Source organism: Salvia splendens, chromosome 5 (assembly GCF_004379255.2).
Source record: "Salvia splendens isolate huo1 chromosome 5, SspV2, whole genome shotgun sequence".
NCBI classification, from domain to species: domain Eukaryota; kingdom Viridiplantae; phylum Streptophyta; class Magnoliopsida; order Lamiales; family Lamiaceae; genus Salvia; species Salvia splendens.
In genome coordinates this window covers 1,064,589-1,084,236 of record NC_056036.1, presented here as the reverse complement: position 1 = coordinate 1,084,236, position 19,648 = coordinate 1,064,589, and the positions used below count along the sequence as shown (strand labels likewise).

Genomic DNA, 19,648 nt, shown 5'->3' with positions numbered 1-19,648 from the left:
ACCTCCTATCTCTCGGGAAAGAACCACAAAGAAAACCCGAGATAGAGCTTAATACACTCGACTCCTTACTCTATTTACATGATATGAAATAACTAAAGTAACTATAAATAAGTAACTACCAACATAGTCTTTGTAACTGACAGGAGCTCTTCATAGTCGCCAAGGTGGAGCCGTTGACTTTGATGCAGAGAGGTCTTCATTCTCTGAGTCGTCATCACCCTCCTCTGGTTGTGCTGTCGAGGCATCCGACTCCTTACAGTTGAACATTTGACAAAGAAAAATAGGATATTAAACATAAATGAAGTTGCTAATACTACTTAATGTTAGGATCGTCGACTGCTACATTAGTTTGATATTGTCCGCTTTGGGTCAAGCCCGCACGGATTTTGTTTTTGGGTCACTCGTGAGGGTTGGACAGGAATTATATACACCTTCCAACTTCCCTAGGGTTGGACAGGAATTATATACACCTTCCAACTTCTCTCACTCATCCGATGTGGGATGGGTTTGTACCCCAACAAACCTCCCATCAAACCGAGACCACATCGGGAACGCAGTCGACACGAACATGCGTCGTTCCAGCCCTGGCCCCTGGGTCATCCTGGGCCCGACTCTAACCCGAGTCCTTCAGGGCCCGACCCTAACCGGGGCTCATCCAGGCACAACCCAGGGATGGGTTTGTACCCCAACAAACCTCCCATCAAACCGAGACCACATCGGGAACGCAGTCGACACGAACATGGGTCGTTCCAGCCCTGGCCCCTGGGTCATCCTGGGCCCGACTCTAACCCGAGTCCTTCAGGGCCCGACCCTAACCGGGGCTCATCCAGGCATAACCCATAGCCACCTGGGCTCTGATACCACTTGTTAGGATCGTCGACTGCTACATTAGTTTGATATTGTCCGCTTTGGGTCAAGCCCGCACGGATTTTGTTTTTGAGTCACTCCCAAAAGGCCTCAAACTAATTAGGGTTGGACAAGAATTATATACACCTTCCAACTTCCCTCACTCATCCGATGTGGGATGGGTTTGTACCCCAACACTTAAGCCCCACATGTTGTTGTTGAGCATTCAAAATATTCAAGTTGCACAAATGGTTGGTTACCTTTTGGAAGTGTGGTCGCTGCCGATTGGGGGTTTCTGAGATACAGAGTTTGATATCGTTGCCATAATCAGATTGCTCCTCCACAATCCTTTCTGCTGATGCCACTACGGATTCGGTGCAATCTTGTAAATCGATTAGTTGGAGTGTTGGGACATCTCCAATGCTGCTAGGGATTTCCTCTAGTTGTAAGCTGTCTTTTACATAGAGGTGGCGGAGTCTAGGGAAGTTGGTCTCATCGGCTATCCAACGGACAAAAAACAAACTTCCAAGAGATAGAAACTGCAGTGAACTGAAGACCTCCCCATCTTCTACCTCCCACTCTACCTCTTCTTTAGATCTCATCTCGCTTAAAAAAAGACATGCTTCGATCGTGAGCTCTTCCAGCTTATGTAGTGCACACAGAGTCCTCGACACTCTTGAAGTCAGTACACACGCATCCAGAACTAGTTTTCTGATATGACCAGGAAATTTAACTAAGAAACGGCAATGAGAACCGTCAGGACTGTCTACGGCAGAAAAACATTTGCATATTAATATTTCGAGTTTGTCAAGATGTCTAAGATAAAGTGTCTGGGCTTTCCTTCGGAGTTCATCATCAATTAGCAACCTTTTGACATTTGGAATGCTTTTGAAGAAATCATCCCAACTTGATTCCTCTTCGGTCAGCTTAGTCAATGAAATCCTTTGCAGCTTCTTCATAACACTATACTTCATTTCCTCGTCTTTTAGCAACTCTAACCCATACACCTTGACCTTTCTTAACTCAGAGAGCTGCCATAGCTCAGATGGCACATCAAGATGGCAAACAGGAGCAATCAAGGTTTGTAAATTCCTCAATCTTGATATTCCTCTCGGTATAGTGAAATTGCTGCTATAACATTGTCCCCAATTTTCCTCCAAACATCTTCTGATCTTTCTATCTTAGATAGTAGCCCTCCAATCACACTTATGGATAGAGGAAGCCCATCGCAATCCTTAGCGATCTTTTGACCAATCTCTTGTAATACAAGAGGGCACTCCTCTTTTCCAAACACAAGTTGGTGAAGCAGATTCCAACTTTCAGACTCACCAAGCAGCTGAACACGATGTTGCAGACTCGAAGAGCTAGCATAGTTTGCCACATCAGATTCCCTAGTGGTGATCACAATGCGACTCCCGTTGTTGTTATCTGGGAAGTACATCCTTATCTCATCCCAGAATTTGGTGCTCCATATATCATCTAATACAATCAAGTACTTTCTACCATACAATCTCTTATACAGCATATCTTTTAACTCATGTGTTCCCTTTTCCTTATGTTTATCAAATTCTTCTTTTTTGATTATGCAACTAAGAAGGCTTAAGAGAATTTGTGGTATATTGTAATCTTGTGAGATTGTGGCCCAAGCACGAGCATATTCAAAGTGAGAAATAATGGAAGGATCTTCATAAAGCTTTCGGGCAAGAGTGGTTTTACCTACTCCACCCATACCAACGACGGGGATGATCTCCAGCTTTGTCCACATCCCGGTCAAGTAAACACAATATGTCTATTTAAAGCTATAGTTTACATTCATTTAGATAGTTTTCTATCATTTTCTCCCTGACAATCTTCTCACCCTTATACATACGTCTCATATGTCTTCAATAACCAGCTGCTACATTATTTCTTTTTGGACAGATGATGCCAAGGGTTGTTGTACAGTGGCAAATGTAGTTGTATGTTTGTCATGGATATGTTTGCTCACTGTTGGGGCCATTTCATTCATCATCATCATCAATCATCATCACTACTGCATGATCCAATATCACAAGATTATTTGTAGAACTATTAATAAAATCATAGATTATTAACATCGACATTAACGTCACATGTTATTAACACCAACACTAGCGTTAGTATTAACATTAACATTAGAATAAGCATTAACATGGCATTAAGAGCAAAGATTGTTATTCTCAGCATTAATATCAGTATTAACATTATCATTAGCATTAGCAGGGCATTAACATCACACAACATTAGCATTAGTATTGGCATTAACCCTAATAGAGCATTAGTATTAACATTAGAAATAGCATCAACAGGGCATTGCCAGATAATTGACATTAGCATTAGCATTAACACCACAAATTATGAGCATTATCCGGGCACTGTTATCAACATATTGATGGGAAACTAATTTATAGGGCAAAAACAATCGATTAAACCATTATACGATCACAAACTGCTCACTTTGTTTAATGCTACTCACACTTTTATGTTTCAGTTCACCCCAAACTACTTACAATTATTTCTATTTTAAATAAAAAGTAGAGCATTTAATTAATATGCTTATTAGAGTTAATTAAGTGTTCACGTATTAAATAATAAGATGCTAATACTTTTTGGAAATCTTAGTGTGTATATATTTAAGGTTCCCATGAAACTATAAATTAATAATTAAAAAATGATCAGATACAATAGTAGTATCCAGTTGATCTTTGTAAGACAAATTCAGTGAAATACACTATGAAACTACAATGTACTACTTAATGAACTACTATTAAAATCCTCATTTAAAGCTTCTGTATACATTTTATATGAAATTAATCTCCGATTGAAAATTGTATGCATGAAAGCGCGAGCAAAATCAAAGTGCTGCATACAAGTGATACAACTAAGCATTCAAAATCTTCTTCAAGTTAAAGAAATGGTGAAGTACCTTTCGATGCGAAGTTTGAGGTCGTTGTTTCCATTTTCAGATTGCTCCTCCACAATCCTTTCTGCTGAGGCCACTGCTGATTCGCTGCATACTTCTAACTCGATTAATTGGAGTGTTGGGATTTCTCCAATGCCGCTTGGGATTTCCTCTAGTTTAGAGCAGTGATATACACGGAGGTGGCGGAGTCTAGGGAAATTGGTCTCATCGGCTTTCCAACGCACAATCCTCAAAAGTTCAAGATGTAGAAACTGCAGTGAAGGGAACACATCTCTATCTGCTAACTCCCACTCTTCATCATACCCTGTCTCATTAAAACTGCAGTTATATATTATGAGAACTTCCAGCTTATGTAGTGCACACAGAGTCCTCCACGCTCCCAAAATCATTTCACAGGCCATCAGAACTACTTTTCTAATATTACAAGGAAATATAACTGTTAAACAATGACCAAAACCGTTTGGAGAGGATATAGTTCTCATAAACCAGAATTTTAATATTTCGAGCTTGTGAAGATGGCTAAGATCAATTGCCGTGGATGTAGTTCGAAGACTATCATCAATTAACAACTTTTTGATATTTGGAACGCTTTTGAGGAAACCATCCAAACTTGTTGCCTCATCTTTAGGTACTTTCACTGAAACAATACTTTGCAGCTTCTTCAGTACACTATAGTTCATTGCCTCATCTTTTAACAACTCAATTTCATCCACTTTGAGATGTCTTAACTCAGAGAGCTTCCATAGCTCAGCTGGCTCATCAAACTTGCAATGAGGAGCAATCAAGGTTTGCAAATTCCACAATCTTGATATTCCTCTCGGCATGCTGAAATAGCCACGGACACGTAATAAGCGTAGGTTAACAAATTCAAATATTTCGGCTGGGAAAGTAGAGAAAGGCCTATCCCTTAAGTCCAACACCCTAAGCAATCTTGCCGCAAACAATGCACCAGACGGAAACCCAGCCCTATGAAAACCAATGCATATAACTGATCGAGTTAGTGTCATTGAGTCTGCTGAATCATTAACATCTTCCATTTCGACCGATGTGTGAAAAATCATGCGGCGCAGATTAGAGAATGTGAACTTGTTGGGACCATTCATACACTTGTCTTCATCACATTTCCGAATGCATAGATCCCTCAACATATCATGCATGTTGTATCTCTTTGGTTTTCCATTCTTTTTGTATTCTCTAACCATAAATAGATTTCTCTCAACTAGAGACTTTAGCCAATCCTCAGCCTCTTCCTCCAAACATCTTTCCCCGTTCGATTTTACAAATCCTTCTGCAACCCACAATTGTACGAGTCTTGATCCAATAATCTCGTAGTCTTCAGGGAAAGCTCCCATGTATAAGAAACATGGCTTCAAGTGATTTGGCAAGTGGTTATAACTTAAAGACAATATACTATAGCATCGCTCGTCTGATCCAGAAATTGCTGCTATAACATTGTCCCCAATTTTCCTCCAAACATCTTCTGATCTTTCCATCTTAGATAGTAACCCTCCAATCACACTGATGGCTAGAGGAAGCCCACCGCAATCCTTGGCGATCTTTCGACCAATCTCTTGTAAAACAAGAGGGCACTCCTCTTCTCCAAACACTAGTTGGTGAAGTAGATTCCAACTTTCAGACTCGCTAAGCAGTTGCACTTGATGCTGCAATCTCGAAGAGTCAGCATGGTTCGCCACATCGGATTCCCTAGTGGTAATCACAATGCGACTTCCATTGTTGTTGCTTGGGAAGTACATCTTTATCTCATCCCAGAATCTCGTACTCCATAGATCATCTAACACAATCAAGTATTTTCTACTGAACAAGCTCTTATACAACATATCTTTTAACTCATCAGTATGATTATCACATTCTTTTCCAGTTATGCAACGAAGAAGGCTTTTGAGAATTTGTTGCATATTGTAATCTTGTGAGATAGTGGCCCAAGCACGATATGCAAAGTGATCAACAATCAAAGGATCTTCATAAAGCTTTTGAGCGAGAGTGGTTTTACCTATTCCACCCATACCAACGATGGGGACAATCTCCAGCTTCTTCTGCTGCTGACCGATCAGCCGATCTTTGAGTTGCATCAGATCTTCATCAATTCCCACCAGCACAGCACTCTTGGAACTGTATGAACTGCTAGACGGCATCTTCTTATCCACGAGCTTCAGTTGTTCCATAGCAGAATCAAGCTCTCGCAGCATCTTCTCATCCCCCTTCTCCAACAGCTTCTCTGCTTGCTCCATCAGAGAATCAAGATGTCGTGTTACTTGCTGCAGATCGGGTGTGGAAAGAGTGAACCTCACACAATCCGATCCAGAGAGCATATGATGAACCATGTGGGATTCAATGATGTCTTCAGCTTCATGTACTACTTCTCTGATTTGGGTGTCTAGTTTGGTGAATGAAGACTTACTATCAAGGAGCTTTTGAAGACAAGTAGCTTTATCGAAGAGGGATTGGAGTTGTGGGTTGTTTTCATCAACAATCCATCGTGGTTGGTGAGGATCAAGGATTCCTTCAAGAATGGTGATGAGTGGTTGAAGATTATAAGCCATTTTTTTCAGATCTCTTCAAGCTTGAAAAAAGATGATAAAGTCTATAACAACTTAACTCAACTGCTCATTATTGACTTGAGCAAATAATATAAAACTGTTATTTGATAATATAGTGTGGTTGGCTATAACTTTATTAAGGCGGTTGTACTGTCAAAGACTTGCATTATTTTAAGAGAATCAATTATGATCCGTAAAAGTATCATGTTAATGCTATGATGTTATTCATATTGCTGACATAGGCTATGTTTATAGAATCATCTACTGTATACAAATGAAGACATTAGATATAAAGTAAGAAAAATTTTCAAACGGATAATCAAATTTAGTTTCTTGCAAGACTTCATACAACCTCTTGAAAATGAGACATTTTCTCCACAACAAAACAACATGAAATATTCAATGTCTGAAACACACTTTCTTTTAAGAAACTGAGCCTGTACTAAAACACAAATTTTGTGTTCTAACAAACCAGGCTTGAATTGTCTAAACAGAAGCAATAATCTGATGATACACTTATCTTCCTCTGTACACAATTTCGTTGTCATCAATGTCGAACGCGGGGTTACAGAGACACCTGAAGAGTCCTCCTATGTCCTGTCACAAATGGATAACAATCACACTCAAACTCAACTGCTGAAACCACAATGCATTCAAAATCTTCTTAGTTGCAAAAAATGGTTACCTTTTGGAAGTGTGATCACCGCCTGGGCTGGGCGTGTTTGCGATACGAATTTTGAGGTCGTAGTTGTCGTATTCAGATTGCTGCTCCTCCTCAATCCTTTTTGCTGAGGCATTTGCTGATTCGCTGCATTCTTGTAACTCGATTAATTGGAGTGTTGGGATTTCTCCAATGCCGCTAGGGATTTCCTCTAGATTAGAGCAGCCATGCAGACAGAGGTGGCGGAGTCTAGGGAATTTGGTCTCATCGGTTATCCAACGCACAAGAGGCAACCACTCGAGATATAGAAACTGCAGTGAGCGGAACTCATCTTCGTCCGCTGCCTCCCACTCTGCATCACATGTCCCGACCTCGCTTTCAAACTTGCATCCTCTTATCCTGAGCACTTCCAGATTATGTAGTGCACACAGACTACTCAACACCCGCGAATTTATTACACATTTAAACAGAACTAGTTTTCGAATTTTACAAGGAAATATAACTTGGGAACGACAATTCGAACTAGTTATCATATAACTGCATCTTAATATTTCGAGCTTGTGAAGATCGCTAAGATCAATTGCCTTGGATGCACTTCGGAACTCATCATTGATTGCCAACTTTTTGACATTCGGAATGCTTTTGAAGAAACCATCCCAAGTTGATGCCTCTTTAGTTATCTTCGTATCTGAAATCATTTGCAGCTTCTTCATAACACAATAGTTCATTTCCTCATTTTTTAACAACTCAAATCCATACACCTTCAGATTTCTTAACTCAGAAAGCTGCCATAGTTCACATGGCGCATCAAACCGGCAATAACCAATCAAGGTTTGCAAATTCCACAATCTTGATATTCCTTTCGGTATTCTTGAATGGCACTTGACACCTAAGAACCGTAGGTTGACAGATTCAAATATTTCAGTTGGGAACTCTGCAAACTCCATACCCATTACATCCAACACCCTTAGCAATTTTGACGCGGAAAAGACACCAGATGGAAGCTCATTTCTCCCAAAACCAATGCCTATGACAGATCGAGTAAGTGACATGTACTCCGTTGAACCTTTAACGCTGTCCATTCCTTTTGATGTGTCAAATCTGACGCGGCGTGGGTTAGAGAATATAACCTTAGAGCCATTCATCACATACAGAAATTTCTCTTCACCAGATTTCCTAATGCATAAATCCCTTAACATATCATGCATGATATAACTCTTCGGTTTTCCATACTTGTTGTATTCTCTAACCATAAATAGGTTTCTCTCTACTAGAGACTTAAGCCAATCCTCTGCCTCTTCCTCCAAACTTCTTTCCCCACTTGATTTTACAAATCCTTCTGCCACCCACAAACGTACAAGTCTGGAGCCTTTAATCTCGAAGTCTTCAGGGTAAGCTCCCATGTATAAGAAACATGGTTTCAAGCAATTCGGCAAGTGCTTATAACTTAAAGACAATATACTATAGCATTTCTCGTCTGATTCGGAAATTGCTGCTATTACATTGTTCCCAATTTTCTCCCAAGCATCTTCTGACCTTTTGATCATAGATAGTAGCCCTCCAATCACAGTGATGGCTAGAGGAAGCCCACTGCAACCGTTGGCAATTTTTCGACCAATGTCTTGCAATTCAGGAGGGCAATGTTCTTCTCGAAACACAAGTTGGCGAAGCAGATTCCAGCTCTCAGACTTGCTAAGCAGCTGCATCTGATGTTGCAAACTCGAAGAGTCAGCATAGTTCGCCACATCAGATTCTCTTGTGGTGATCACAATGCGACTCCCGTTGTCGTTGTCCGGGAAGTACATCTTTATCTCATCCCAGAATTTTGTGCTCCACATGTCATCTAATACAATCAAGTACCTTCTACCAAACAAGTTCTTATGCAACATAACTTTTAACTCATCATTATGTCGATCACGTTGATCTTGTCCAGTTATGAAACGAATAAGACTTGTGAGAATTTGTCGAATATTGTAATCTTGTGAGATTGTGGCCCAAGCACGATAATCAAAGTGATCAGCAATGAATGAATCTTCATAAACTTTTCGAGCTAGAGTGGTTTTACCTACTCCACCCATACCAACGATGGGGATGATCTCCAGCTTTGTTTGCATCCCGATCAGCCGCTCCTTCAGCTGCATCAGATCTGCATCAATTCCCACCACAACACTCGATGAACTGCGAGCCACCATCTTCTTGTCATCCACCTCCACGGGCTTCAACACTTGATCCACAGCAGAATCATGTTCTTGGGGCATCTTTGTATCCTCCATCTCCACGAGCTTCTCCAGTTGCTCCGTAACAGAATCAAGATCTCGTGTTACTTGCTGTAGATTGGGTGTGGAAATAGTAAATCTCACACAATCAGATCCAGAGAGCATTTGATGATGAACCATGTGGGATTCAATGATGTCTTCAGCTTGATGTGCTACTTCTCTTATTTGGCTGTCTAGTTTGGTGACTGAAGATTTATCAAGAAGCTGCTGAAGAGAAGTAGCTTTATCGAGGAGAGATTGGAGTTGAGGGTTGTTTTCAGCAACGATCCATCGTGATTGGTCGGGATCAAGGATTCCTTCAAGAATGGTGATGAGAGGTTGAAGATTGTAAGCCATTTTTCAGAAATCTTCTCACTATGAAAACAAGGAAACTTGTTGCAAATTGCAATCACAAAAACTGAATCTATAGAACTCAGCTGGTCATAGTTGACTTGAGTAACTAATATAAAAATTTTATTTGATAATATATTGTGTATAGGAGTTACTACAATTTTATTACGGTTTGTCGTTTTGTTGCAGGAGAGCTTTTTCAGTATTTATTATTGGCTCTGTTTATAGAAGCTTCTACTGAATGATATATAGAAATACATAGAAAATAAGCAAAATTTTCAAACAAATAATCAATTTCAGTTTCTTGCAAAACTACATACAACCTCTTGAAAATGAGACATTTTCTCCAAACAAAACAACATGAAATATAATCAATTGTCTGAAACAGACACTTTCTTGTAAGAAACTGAGCCTGTACTAAAACACCAATTTTGTGTTCTAACGAACCAGGCTTGTTTTGTCTACACAGATACAATAATCTGTTGATACACTCATCTTCCTCTATACACAATTTCGTCGTCATCAACGTCAAACGCCGGGTTACAGAGACACCTGAAGAGCCTTCCTATGCCCTATCACCATGAATAACAATCGCACTCAACTCACGTGCTACTTATCTGGTTCAAATGAGTGTCTTCGTGTGTGTGTGTGTGTGAGGAAGAAGAGAGAGAGAGAGAGAGAGAGAGAGAGAGAGAGAGAGAGAGAGAGAGAGAGAGAGAGAGAGAGAGAGAGACCTGTGTAACAAGAGGTGTCTTGTAATTGAGTGGTCTGTGAGAGTCCTCATCATCACTACTATCAGAGCTGCTGTCATCTTCAACTTTCTTCTTTGATGTTCCACCATTTTGATTCAACTTTTGACTCTAAATATAAACAAAATTGATCAAATCACACATTCTTGAACAGATCATGTCATCAATGATTCAAGAAACTACCTGAAAAACTCTCCCTAGATTTTTCAGAGCAACGGTCCTCGTCTTGAGCTCTTCCCTCCTCACATGGCTGTCTTGCAGCACCTACAAAATGAGTTCAAATATGTTGTTGCGAACCGGAAAAAAGTAATTTTGAAGAATAAGAAAAACAAAATGTTACATAGAGCTAACTAACCATTTGACAGACATGGACCAGAGTTATCTCAATGTCTACCACATTCAGTTTCCACAGCGAGTTCATGAGCGCCTCCCTGTTCTGTCTTAGATGTGCCTCCACGTCGTCCTCCTCACCACCACCTTCGATCTTGCACTGTCTTCTGATGTCATCCTGGAGCTGCAGCAGCTGAAAAGCACCTGCACGAAGGTGCATTTAACGGACTTTGACAAGAGATAATAAACACGCGTTAGTACCTTTTGCTGCAGTGAATTGTGACTTCCAAAAGTGTCCCTTGGTGCGAACCCACTCAGCAACGAACGGCACCCCTAGATAGAGGGCTTTCTTCCCCAGCTGCAGCGACGCCTGCCTCGTGTATATGTATCCAATGGTATTCAGCATTTCAGCCCCAAAAGCTGCACATAGTGAAGGAATAAATCACCTAGTTAATGTTTTTGAAAGACTTCAAGGGAGATTTTTTGTTGCAAAGTAAAGTCGGATTATATACTAACATGCACGCGAAAGCCTCTCTGCTTCGGATTCAGCTTTTCTTATGAAGCCATCTTTGTCACCACTGACATATTGCTGAAGAAAATCTCTTAGCTTCACAGCAAGCTTTTCCTCTCTCTCTCGTTGAACAGCCTTTATCAGGAATTCTCAATAGCAAAGTGAGAACATAACCAGCTAAAAAGGGTAATATTTGGGTGACTAGAACCAATACTACCTTGAGTTTGTCATGGACTTTTTCTGGATTGTCGCTTTCACCGGCTAATTCAGTAGACGCCATTGATGCCACCTATATAACACCGATACGCCACCCTGTTGCCGTATCGCGTATCGGATACGTATCCGATACCGATACGCGACGGATACACCGTCGATACGTATCCTGGGCGTATCCGCGAGCTGGGCCGTATTGGGCCGGGAAACCTCAGATTCGATACGTATCCTTCGGCGTATCCGCGAGCTGGGCCGTATTGGGCCTTCATCCTCCTCTATCTGCAAAGATCTGAGGTTCTCCTCTTCGAAATCAACGTCCATCTCTGTCGAAGAACTTCGCAACTTTCAATTTACGAACTTCAATCCGATTTGGGAACAAAATCGACAGTTAATCGGATATGAAGAAGAAGAAGAAGAAGAAAGGGGAGGCGCCGCTATTGCCTCAACTAGGGATTGAAGAAAATTGGAAATGGGAGAATGAAATTGGGCAAGAAGTAGTCACGATGGAAAAGGAGTATATTTGGGGCTCATTTTTTGGGCCAATTTATTACTCCATTAACTTTGTCTAATTTTGTAACTAGAAATAAATATTTTGATCAATATTATTGGTAATATGGATAAGTATAACCAAAAAATCGATGTGGTGTAATCGACCATAAAAGAAATTGACTTTAGCTTTTAATATTTTGTAATTTTATTATTTTTATTTGTATAATAACATTAGAATATCTATTTTGTAATTTATTATGCACTATTATTATTTATTAAAAAAATAGTTAAAACGTATCCGCGTATCGGGTTGTTTGGGAAAGAGCCGTATCCGCGTATCCGTATCCTTCGGATACTGATACGCGTATCCGTATCCGTGCCGCATAGGATGCCACAGCTAGATGCCCAATATAATCTTCAAAAAGTTCGCTCCCAAACAGGAGGGCGAAAACTGCAGTTGGATCGAGCAGTGTTTCCCTATTAAACCACTCTTTCATTAATCATTATGGAAAAACACACAAATTCCAAATGATGATGCATTGTGGTGATACGCTGTTGAACAGATAACAGCCTCGACTCGAAATACTTACTTAGATATGCAATTCTTGCCATTCCGATCATATGTATCTCTCTGCAACGGATCACTCAAAACTTGGTAAGCTTCTCCTAGTACCTGATGACATCAAGAATAACTTCATTGAGTTGACGATTGTCAAGTTTTATACGAGATAAGGTCGAAAGGGAGTGGGATTGCCTGAAACCGCGCAGCTGCCTGGGGATCGTCTGGATTCTTATCAGGGTGGACTTGCCTAGCCTGCAAACACGACAGTCGCTAAAAACATCAAATAAGGCTACGTTTGACATAGCAAAGTAGGCAGGAAAACACCCTATACATTACACGCCTACATAGTTTGGTTGGCGAATTCGAGCAGATTAAACATCTGATATTATCAGTAAATTATTTGATAACATTCTTTGGGGATAACAGAGATTGGACCATTTTTCATAATTGAACTATGATGAAGAAGAACTCTCTCAATCATCCAAAATAGTTGGATTACAATTGATTCTCTCCCCTAAAGCCTTTATGAATTATGATCTGTCATTACATTTTGAGGTATCTGCAAAATGAATTCTACATATTTGCAGCAAAGCACAAAAAATTCAAAATCAATAAACCCTAAAACGTAGCTACAAATAAAAAAACTGCACTCACCTCACCAACTTCATCAATCAATCTCATGATTAATTAAAAGCTAGCTAATTGCGAAAGAACAATCAATTAATCAACAAAACCCAAACATCGGAAGAGATCAATTGAATCATAACCTTAAGATAGTAGGCTTTGCGAATCTCCTCCACGGAAGCAGCAGGGCTGACGCCAAGAACGTCGTAGAATTCAGTTTCTTTAACCATATTTGGCAGAGGAAAAGGAAATCGAAGAAAGAGCGGTTTGGAGCAGAGAGGAGAGCAGAAGAGAAGTAGAGGAAGTGGGCATGTCGGAGCTGGGGCTTTCCACTGATTCAAAACTTGATTGAATAAAGCAAATCAGTGCCTTTTCCAAAAAGCTTTATTTTTCGCGGGAGGAAAACAGTTTTTTTTTTAACTGTCACTCTGTGGTGCTCATCATTTGCTCTGAGTTGTCGATTCATCTTCCTTTATTCAGATAATTAAATAATGAATTTTTATTTTTTTCCTAAAGTGTCACATGTGATGTAAAACGGCATCATTTCATTAAAACGATAAATAATTGGTGGCCAAAAATGATGTGTTTTAGTGATGCCAATTTCTCAAGTTATAACTAATCCAAAGATTGAATTGGTCCAAGATTAATAATATTAACGCTTGAACTAATGAAAGCCAAATTTGAGGGAAAATTATTTAGTTGGTTTCGGTCATATCTTTAAAGGAGAGATTGACTTGAAATATTTAGTACTTTCTTCTTTTCTTGACTGCATTCAAACTACTGTAAACTCAAAAAAAAAAATGGAACTACTTTATTCTCCAAGATGATACACGAAACAATGTGGTATTAGACCAAAAGTCAGTATTCAATAAACAACCCACCAAATATTATAAAATTAAAATAAATAGTTTCTTTTCTTTACACTTTAAGTCTCACATTTATTTTCCAACTTTAGATCGTATCTTCTTCAAAACCCCACACACGATACTCCACACATTTAAAAAGATAGACTTTCTTAGTAATATTCCTCTATCCCTTAAAATTGAGATTTCGGACGATACAAGTTTTAATACGAAATGGATAAAGTAAAAAAAAGTAAGTGTTTATGGATAATGGTGAAAAAAGTTCAAAAAATAAAATTTAACTAATTTTAATCGACACACCAAAATGGTGAAAATAGACTTTTTTTAAGACACAGTGCAACCTTGCTCCTCTTAAAATAAAAACCTCAAAGTTGTATGACTGTAATGCAATGTTATTACAACACTAAATATCAAAATTGGGATACAGTGCAACTCAGTTATAACTTGGCCATAATTTACATAAATTCCATTAATTTTAGTTTATGCAAGTTATAGTCAAACCAACCCTAGTACTTTCCCTTTCCTCTATTGCCACCACCACTCTTTCCTTTGTTATCAAACTTTCCCTTACTTCCAAACTTCCCACCACCACTCTTTCCTCTATTGCCACTCTTTCCTCTATCATCACCACCCTTTCCTCTATAACCACCCTTTCCTCTATCATCACCACCCTTTCCTCTATTGCTACTCATTCCTCTCTTGCTATTCTTTCCAAACTTCTTTCCTTTCTTGTTCTGTTGGCTCTTAAGATAAGAAACACGGTCCGCCTTCTTTTGCCGATCCTTGCTAACCTGGTTGAGATCCTTGATCTCAGATCGGACATGGGCATTGTGTACCTGTCTTTTAAGGCTTCTTCCACCCTTGAATCCCCGGGTGTCCCCTCGGAAACCAGAAGCACCTGCGAAGAAAAAGTCAAGATGATCAAACACAGATTTGTCTCTTGCCTTTATTGTTCAATTCAATATCATAGATAGAATGGTTTGATTGTTGTAATCAATGGTGTCATTGCCTCCTGGGAGAGAAGACAATCATGGCATAGTAGACTCGTATCCAAGATTTACCTGATGAACTAGCACCTCCATCTGCAGCGCTGTCGTTTGTTCCTCTAAGAGATACCTTGCTGTGTGATTTTTCTTTCCATCTCTTGTATATCCCGGTGCTCTTGGCTTTCACTTTCGCGCCACTTTCTGTTTTAATCTGTGCAAGACAGAATTACACGCAAACAAATGTGCGGCCAGTTAAGAAGAGCCAAATAAATGAACTTTAAGGCATAATTTTACTTGCAAATAAAATGTACCTTCCCACTGGCCGTCACACGATCTCCATTATTCAGCTTGATATATTTTTTGCTTCTCTGCACAGCACAAGGATGGCAGGTCAAATTAGAATAGAGATGCTCATGAGTTCGTGGGTGCCTCTCTTTTTATATTTTATTGGAAAATGAAGATTGATATTAGAAGAGCAGCTTGTAGTACCTTGTCCCAATGATATGTAGATTTCTGCTTCTGCATTCCAGAACCATCATCGGCATTGATGTCTAGAACTGCCGCATCCAACCTGTTCATTAAAGGATAGGTCAATCTCCATCCGCACATGATAGTCAAATGAACACTAGATTGCAACTTTGGGGCATTTTGCAGGTAGTGAAATATTGGGTTCAGTGATTGAGGGTTCAAAGATTTCATGTTATAAGAAGATACAGAGATATAATATATGGTACTTTTTTATCAACAAATGTTGCGCTCACCTATTTGATTCAAAGCCTTGGTTACCTCTCACTGCAAGTCCTGCTTCAAAATGCTGTAATTGACAGAGATATGAAAAGGTTATCTCAAATATAATAGACCATCAAATAAATTGAGTATAAAAACTACTCCATCCGTCCATCATGAGTATGCATCATTGAGGTCACGGGTTTTAATAAAATGTTTGGTGGATATTTAGTTAGTGAAGTATCTCATCAAGGGAAAATAGTGGGCAAGGCTTTTTGTAATAAGGATTATTTTTTCACAACTCTTTTGGATGGCTGGATGCCTTATGGAAATTGTTGCACACTGTTGGTGGACGGAGGGAGTATGTTATAAGAGATGAATAGCTATTAGCCACTACTATGCAAGAGATTGTAAAGTACAAGAGGTAGTGACAGGTGTTGTGTGAAGTTGATCAAACTAACAACCGTACAGTAAAGCCATGAAAACCAATAGGCTTACCTGATTTACAGGTACAGAACTTATGAAATATTCATCATCCTTGAAACTCTGAGCTTTCCTTTTCATGCCAGATACTGCACAGAATAAAGAAGAGAAGCGGTCAAACTATCATGCTAATGTCTATCTGCTTAAATCATGAAACTGTCCAAGCATCAAATATCAATATGTCTATGCCAAAACCATTTAGATAAAAAAATTCTAATAAACAAAAACAAAACATCCTTGTGTCTTTTGTCCATCCATTCGTGACAAGTCAATTTCTTAAACCACAGCTAATTTGTGTTAAATTGTCTTTCCCCAACACTCATTCCAACTGATATAGAAACTCCCTGAGTTCCATCTAATACTCATACTCGCATAATATTTTATTAGTATAACATTTGAAGTTCAAAAAGGTATATTGACAAATATAATGTGACAGGCACCTTGTTTCCGCTTGGTTTTTGGAATGTCATCAGCTTCAGTTTCCTACAACAAAAAAGAACTTACTAAATTAACTGCATAAGACACACAGAGAGTAAGCAATAAATTCATTAACTTGCATTGGTCAAAATGATAGAGATGGAGAGGACAGAGTTTCAGGGATTTGCTCGGCCCACTTCTATGTCAGAACACACCAACTCACCCAAGGTTACAAACAGTAGATGGGAGTTCACAAATGAAGAAAGTAGACTTATTTTTATCAGTACTGAATAAAGGGCAGGGAAAAATAAACACGGCTACCAAAAGAAAATAAGTGGCATCAATCCTCATACTCTTAAACACTGTCTCAGTACCAAGAAACAAGCAGTTTATTGCTGAATACGAAAAATCAGTCCATCATATAGTCATACATTTACAATATTTTGCTGAATCTATTACCTTCTTAGCATCATCATCTCTGGAACGCTGTTGCTGAACTTTATTAATCACCTCCTCGTGAACAGCTCTTTTAATCTTCATTATATCGGACCATTGACTAGCAGATCCCTGAAATTTCACTTAATCGTCAAATTTGGTGAAGATGGCATATCCAAATGATTTTTTTAAAGACTAGAAAGGATGGACAATAATATGTTACCTGATGATTTTTTGATTTTGCAGCATCCCCTTCAGCTTCCAAAATGGTTTGCTTGGGTCTGTTGAGATAGGTCATGCAATGGTGGGAGATTAGGAAAAAGAGAGGACGAAAATCGCGCAGTCCTAATGTACAGATAAGAAAGTTGATTTAAGACATACCTAAATGCTTTTAGACGCTCAGAAAAAGCCAAAGCTGTTAGTTCGTCGCCACCCAAGACATTCCTGAACATTGGATGTAAACCTTCACGAGGCAATTTTTTCACTCTTTTAATGGACTCCTTGGATGGTTTCGCTTTCGTCTTTGAGTACAGGCCAAATGCTTTTGATAGAGGTCCCTTTAAAGTACTCAATTCTGCAGATGAATCAAGTATTTCTCGGACTCTGTCTGAAATCAGATCTATAGGTCTCTGGGGCAAACGCCCATAAACAGTGTCTCCATTTGCCATTGCTTGACCTATTCTAGTCATAATATTATCCATATCTTTCAGCAGCTCTTCCTCTGTTGGAGCAGGCCTGATCGGTTTAGAGAGAAAGAGATGAAGGTCTAACATGTAAGCAATGTCTTCTGATGTAACAAAAGAATATGCAGCGCCAGTTCGACCAGCTCTTGCAGCTCTCCCCACGCGATGTACAAAGAGCTTGGGTTTCGGAGGAAAGTCGAAATTGATCACATTATCAAGTAAAGGGATGTCAATTCCTCTAGCAGCCACATCTGTCACAATCAGCAACATAGTCTTTCTAGCCCTAAATTCTGATACATGAATCTTACGGGCATCGTGATCCATATCACCGTAACAAACAGATGCCTTGATACCATCTTCTTTGAACATAGCATAGAGAAACTCAACATGATATTTGGTTGCAACAAAAAGTATAGTCTGTTCATCAGAACGTATATGATCCCTTACCAAATAAAGCACTGCAGCATGTTTTTCTTCCTCTCTTAAAGTGAAAAAGCAAAGCTTCAAGTCCGGACTTATCTTCGTCTCCAAATCGAGCCTGACTAGTTGAGGATCCCTAAGACCAGCCTTTGCAAACTCTGCAAGGGCACTCGGTAAAGTTGCACTGAAAAGCAATGTCTGACGATTCTCACTCAGTTGTGCAAGGATCTTGTGCAACTGTTCTGCAAATCCCATGCTAAAGAGGCAGTCGGCTTCATCAAAAACAACATATTCCACAGTGCGTAAAGACATGTCCTCAACCTCTTCCAAATGATGCATAAGCCTACCGGGAGTAGCAATTATGTAATCAGGATGCTGCGCCAATTCTTCAAATTGGCTTTCCATACTATCACCACCAACTAGTAAGCTGGCGCGAAGACCTACACAGAAAAAGCAACTTTGAAGCATAAATTTCACATCTTACACACACATTGCATGAATTAGAAATAAAATTGCGCCTTCAAGTAGACTATGACCAATCAACTCAAATCAATGTAGCCACTCAGAATTGGTAGCTACTTTCTATATACCTCAAATGATGAAACCATACAGACGGACGAATAAGATAATTACTTGAGTTCAGGTAAATAAAATCCAATAAATTACAAGTACCATAACACAAACCTTTATCTAAGAATTTACATCTCTATTGTGTTAAACATAAACACGTCTAAATACACAAGTACCTTCCAAACATTCACCATCATCACTAATCACGATATATGATATAGTGCCCATTTTCACCAACAATATCTCCAAACATGGCAAGCTACCACAAACAACTCTACACAAAATTAGCTAATGAAGCTTAAAACACAGTTAATTCTCAAAACTCATAAAATCAAACAAACAAACAAAACACATTTTTCATCCGTTTATCCATCTAACCACACCACTAATTAACAACAAAATTCAAAAATGGATCAAATTACCTGTATATCGGCCAAGTTCTTTGGCGAATTTGAAAGTCTGAAGAGCTAAGTCACGCGTGGGCGACAGAATAAGAGCCCTAACTCCAGCCTGCGGCACGTGCTGCTGGAGTTTCTGGAGCATGGGAATCAGAAACGCCGCCGTCTTGCCGGAGCCAGTGCGGGCCATGGCGACGACGTCGTATCCTGTTATAATCAATGGCATGGTTTTCCTCTGAATGGGCGTCGGAACCCTATAACCCTTCTTCTTCACTCCATTGTAGATGTTGAGACTCAGTCCCAGAGACTCGAATCCACATGATTTCGATTTCTTTGCTTGCTCCTGCTTCTTCTTGAGCTCCGTTTTCGAAGCAGCCAGAATGCCTCCGGCTCTCATCGTGGCGCCGGAGGACGGTGACTGAAGTGGCGGCGACGGCGACGCTTTGTTTAGGGATCGGAAAATGCGGTTAATCTGTGTGAGAATTGGGATTTAGGGTTTATGGTTATCTACGGAAATTGTATAGTTTTTTATATTCATATAGAGTTAATTAGTTAAAGTATTTTACATAAATAATCA

At 39.5% G+C, this 19,648-nt stretch overlaps 5 protein-coding genes across 6 annotated transcripts; all 5 read right to left on the bottom strand.

Moving 5' to 3' along the window:
• Positions 1–150: 150 nt before the first annotated feature.
• Positions 151–2,611, bottom strand: LOC121802565 (putative late blight resistance protein homolog R1B-16). Its single transcript, XM_042202251.1, has 3 exons — positions 1,985–2,611; positions 1,107–1,877; positions 151–252 (listed from the first exon to the last, which is right to left on the bottom strand). Exons 1-3 carry the CDS (start codon positions 2,609–2,611, stop codon positions 151–153), a joined length of 1,500 nt encoding a protein of 499 aa, XP_042058185.1.
• Positions 2,511–6,399, bottom strand: LOC121803592 (putative late blight resistance protein homolog R1B-16). Its single transcript, XM_042203217.1, has 2 exons — positions 3,791–6,399; positions 2,511–2,878 (listed from the first exon to the last, which is right to left on the bottom strand). The coding sequence occupies exons 1-2, from the start codon at positions 6,346–6,348 to the stop codon at positions 2,863–2,865; spliced, it is 2,574 nt and encodes an 857-aa protein (XP_042059151.1). The 5' UTR covers positions 6,349–6,399; the 3' UTR covers positions 2,511–2,862.
• Positions 6,400–6,635: 236 nt separating this feature from the next.
• LOC121803588 (putative late blight resistance protein homolog R1B-16) lies at positions 6,636–9,684 on the bottom strand. The gene is made up of 2 exons (XM_042203208.1): positions 7,031–9,684; positions 6,636–6,942 (listed from the first exon to the last, which is right to left on the bottom strand). Exons 1-2 carry the CDS (start codon positions 9,616–9,618, stop codon positions 6,936–6,938), a joined length of 2,595 nt encoding a protein of 864 aa, XP_042059142.1. The 5' UTR covers positions 9,619–9,684; the 3' UTR covers positions 6,636–6,935.
• Positions 9,685–9,847: 163 nt separating this feature from the next.
• Positions 9,848–13,531, bottom strand: LOC121803591 (chaperone protein dnaJ 10-like). The gene is made up of 11 exons (XM_042203216.1): positions 13,234–13,531; positions 12,659–12,718; positions 12,495–12,577; positions 12,300–12,381; positions 11,420–11,491; positions 11,208–11,337; positions 10,953–11,111; positions 10,717–10,895; positions 10,545–10,625; positions 10,347–10,472; positions 9,848–10,184 (listed from the first exon to the last, which is right to left on the bottom strand). The coding sequence occupies exons 1-11, from the start codon at positions 13,318–13,320 to the stop codon at positions 10,104–10,106; spliced, it is 1,140 nt and encodes a 379-aa protein (XP_042059150.1). The 5' UTR covers positions 13,321–13,531; the 3' UTR covers positions 9,848–10,103.
• A 773-nt stretch (positions 13,532–14,304) lies between these two features.
• Positions 14,305–19,595, bottom strand: LOC121803590 (putative DEAD-box ATP-dependent RNA helicase 29). 2 transcript variants are annotated; one of them, XM_042203214.1, is made up of 11 exons: positions 19,096–19,595; positions 17,382–18,543; positions 17,224–17,281; positions 17,025–17,132; positions 16,589–16,631; positions 16,164–16,237; positions 15,701–15,753; positions 15,429–15,510; positions 15,251–15,307; positions 15,015–15,150; positions 14,305–14,851 (listed from the first exon to the last, which is right to left on the bottom strand). In XM_042203214.1, exons 1-11 carry the CDS (start codon positions 19,466–19,468, stop codon positions 14,460–14,462), a joined length of 2,538 nt encoding a protein of 845 aa, XP_042059148.1. In that variant the 5' UTR covers positions 19,469–19,595; the 3' UTR covers positions 14,305–14,459. The 2 variants fall into 2 exon arrangements, with proteins under 2 accessions (XP_042059148.1, XP_042059149.1); XM_042203215.1 differs by having other exon boundaries at positions 17,382–18,446; positions 19,096–19,233.
• Positions 19,596–19,648: the final 53 nt, after the last annotated feature.

What these genes read in the sequence shown, in the direction of transcription:
- LOC121802565 (XM_042202251.1), bottom strand. Translation starts at nt 2,611, where the DNA reads ATGTGGACAAAGCTGGAGATCATCCCCGTCGTTGGTATGGGTGGAGTA. An exon ending in GGAGGAAAATTGGGGACAAT is followed by an intron (nt 1,878 to 1,984) that starts GTTATAGCAGCA and finishes GAGCTATGGCAG; the next exon opens with CTCTCTGAGTTAAGAAAGGT. An exon ending in AGCGACCACACTTCCAAAAG is followed by an intron (nt 253 to 1,106) that starts GTAACCAACCAT and finishes TTCAACTGTAAG; the next exon opens with GAGTCGGATGCCTCGACAGC.
- LOC121803588 (XM_042203208.1), bottom strand. Translation starts at nt 9,618, where the DNA reads ATGGCTTACAATCTTCAACCTCTCATCACCATTCTTGAAGGAATCCTT.
- LOC121803591 (XM_042203216.1), bottom strand. Translation starts at nt 13,320, where the DNA reads ATGGTTAAAGAAACTGAATTCTACGACGTTCTTGGCGTCAGCCCTGCT. An exon ending in GGCAAGAATTGCATATCTAA is followed by an intron (nt 12,382 to 12,494) that starts GTAAGTATTTCG and finishes GTGGTTTAATAG; the next exon opens with GGAAACACTGCTCGATCCAA. An exon ending in TGGTCCATGTCTGTCAAATG is followed by an intron (nt 10,626 to 10,716) that starts GTTAGTTAGCTC and finishes CTCATTTTGTAG; the next exon opens with GTGCTGCAAGACAGCCATGT.
- LOC121803592 (XM_042203217.1), bottom strand. Translation starts at nt 6,348, where the DNA reads ATGGCTTATAATCTTCAACCACTCATCACCATTCTTGAAGGAATCCTT.
- LOC121803590 (XM_042203214.1), bottom strand. Translation starts at nt 19,468, where the DNA reads ATGAGAGCCGGAGGCATTCTGGCTGCTTCGAAAACGGAGCTCAAGAAG. An exon ending in CTACATATCATTGGGACAAG is followed by an intron (nt 15,308 to 15,428) that starts GTACTACAAGCT and finishes TGTGCTGTGCAG; the next exon opens with AGAAGCAAAAAATATATCAA. An exon ending in GTGTGACGGCCAGTGGGAAG is followed by an intron (nt 15,151 to 15,250) that starts GTACATTTTATT and finishes TGTCTTGCACAG; the next exon opens with ATTAAAACAGAAAGTGGCGC.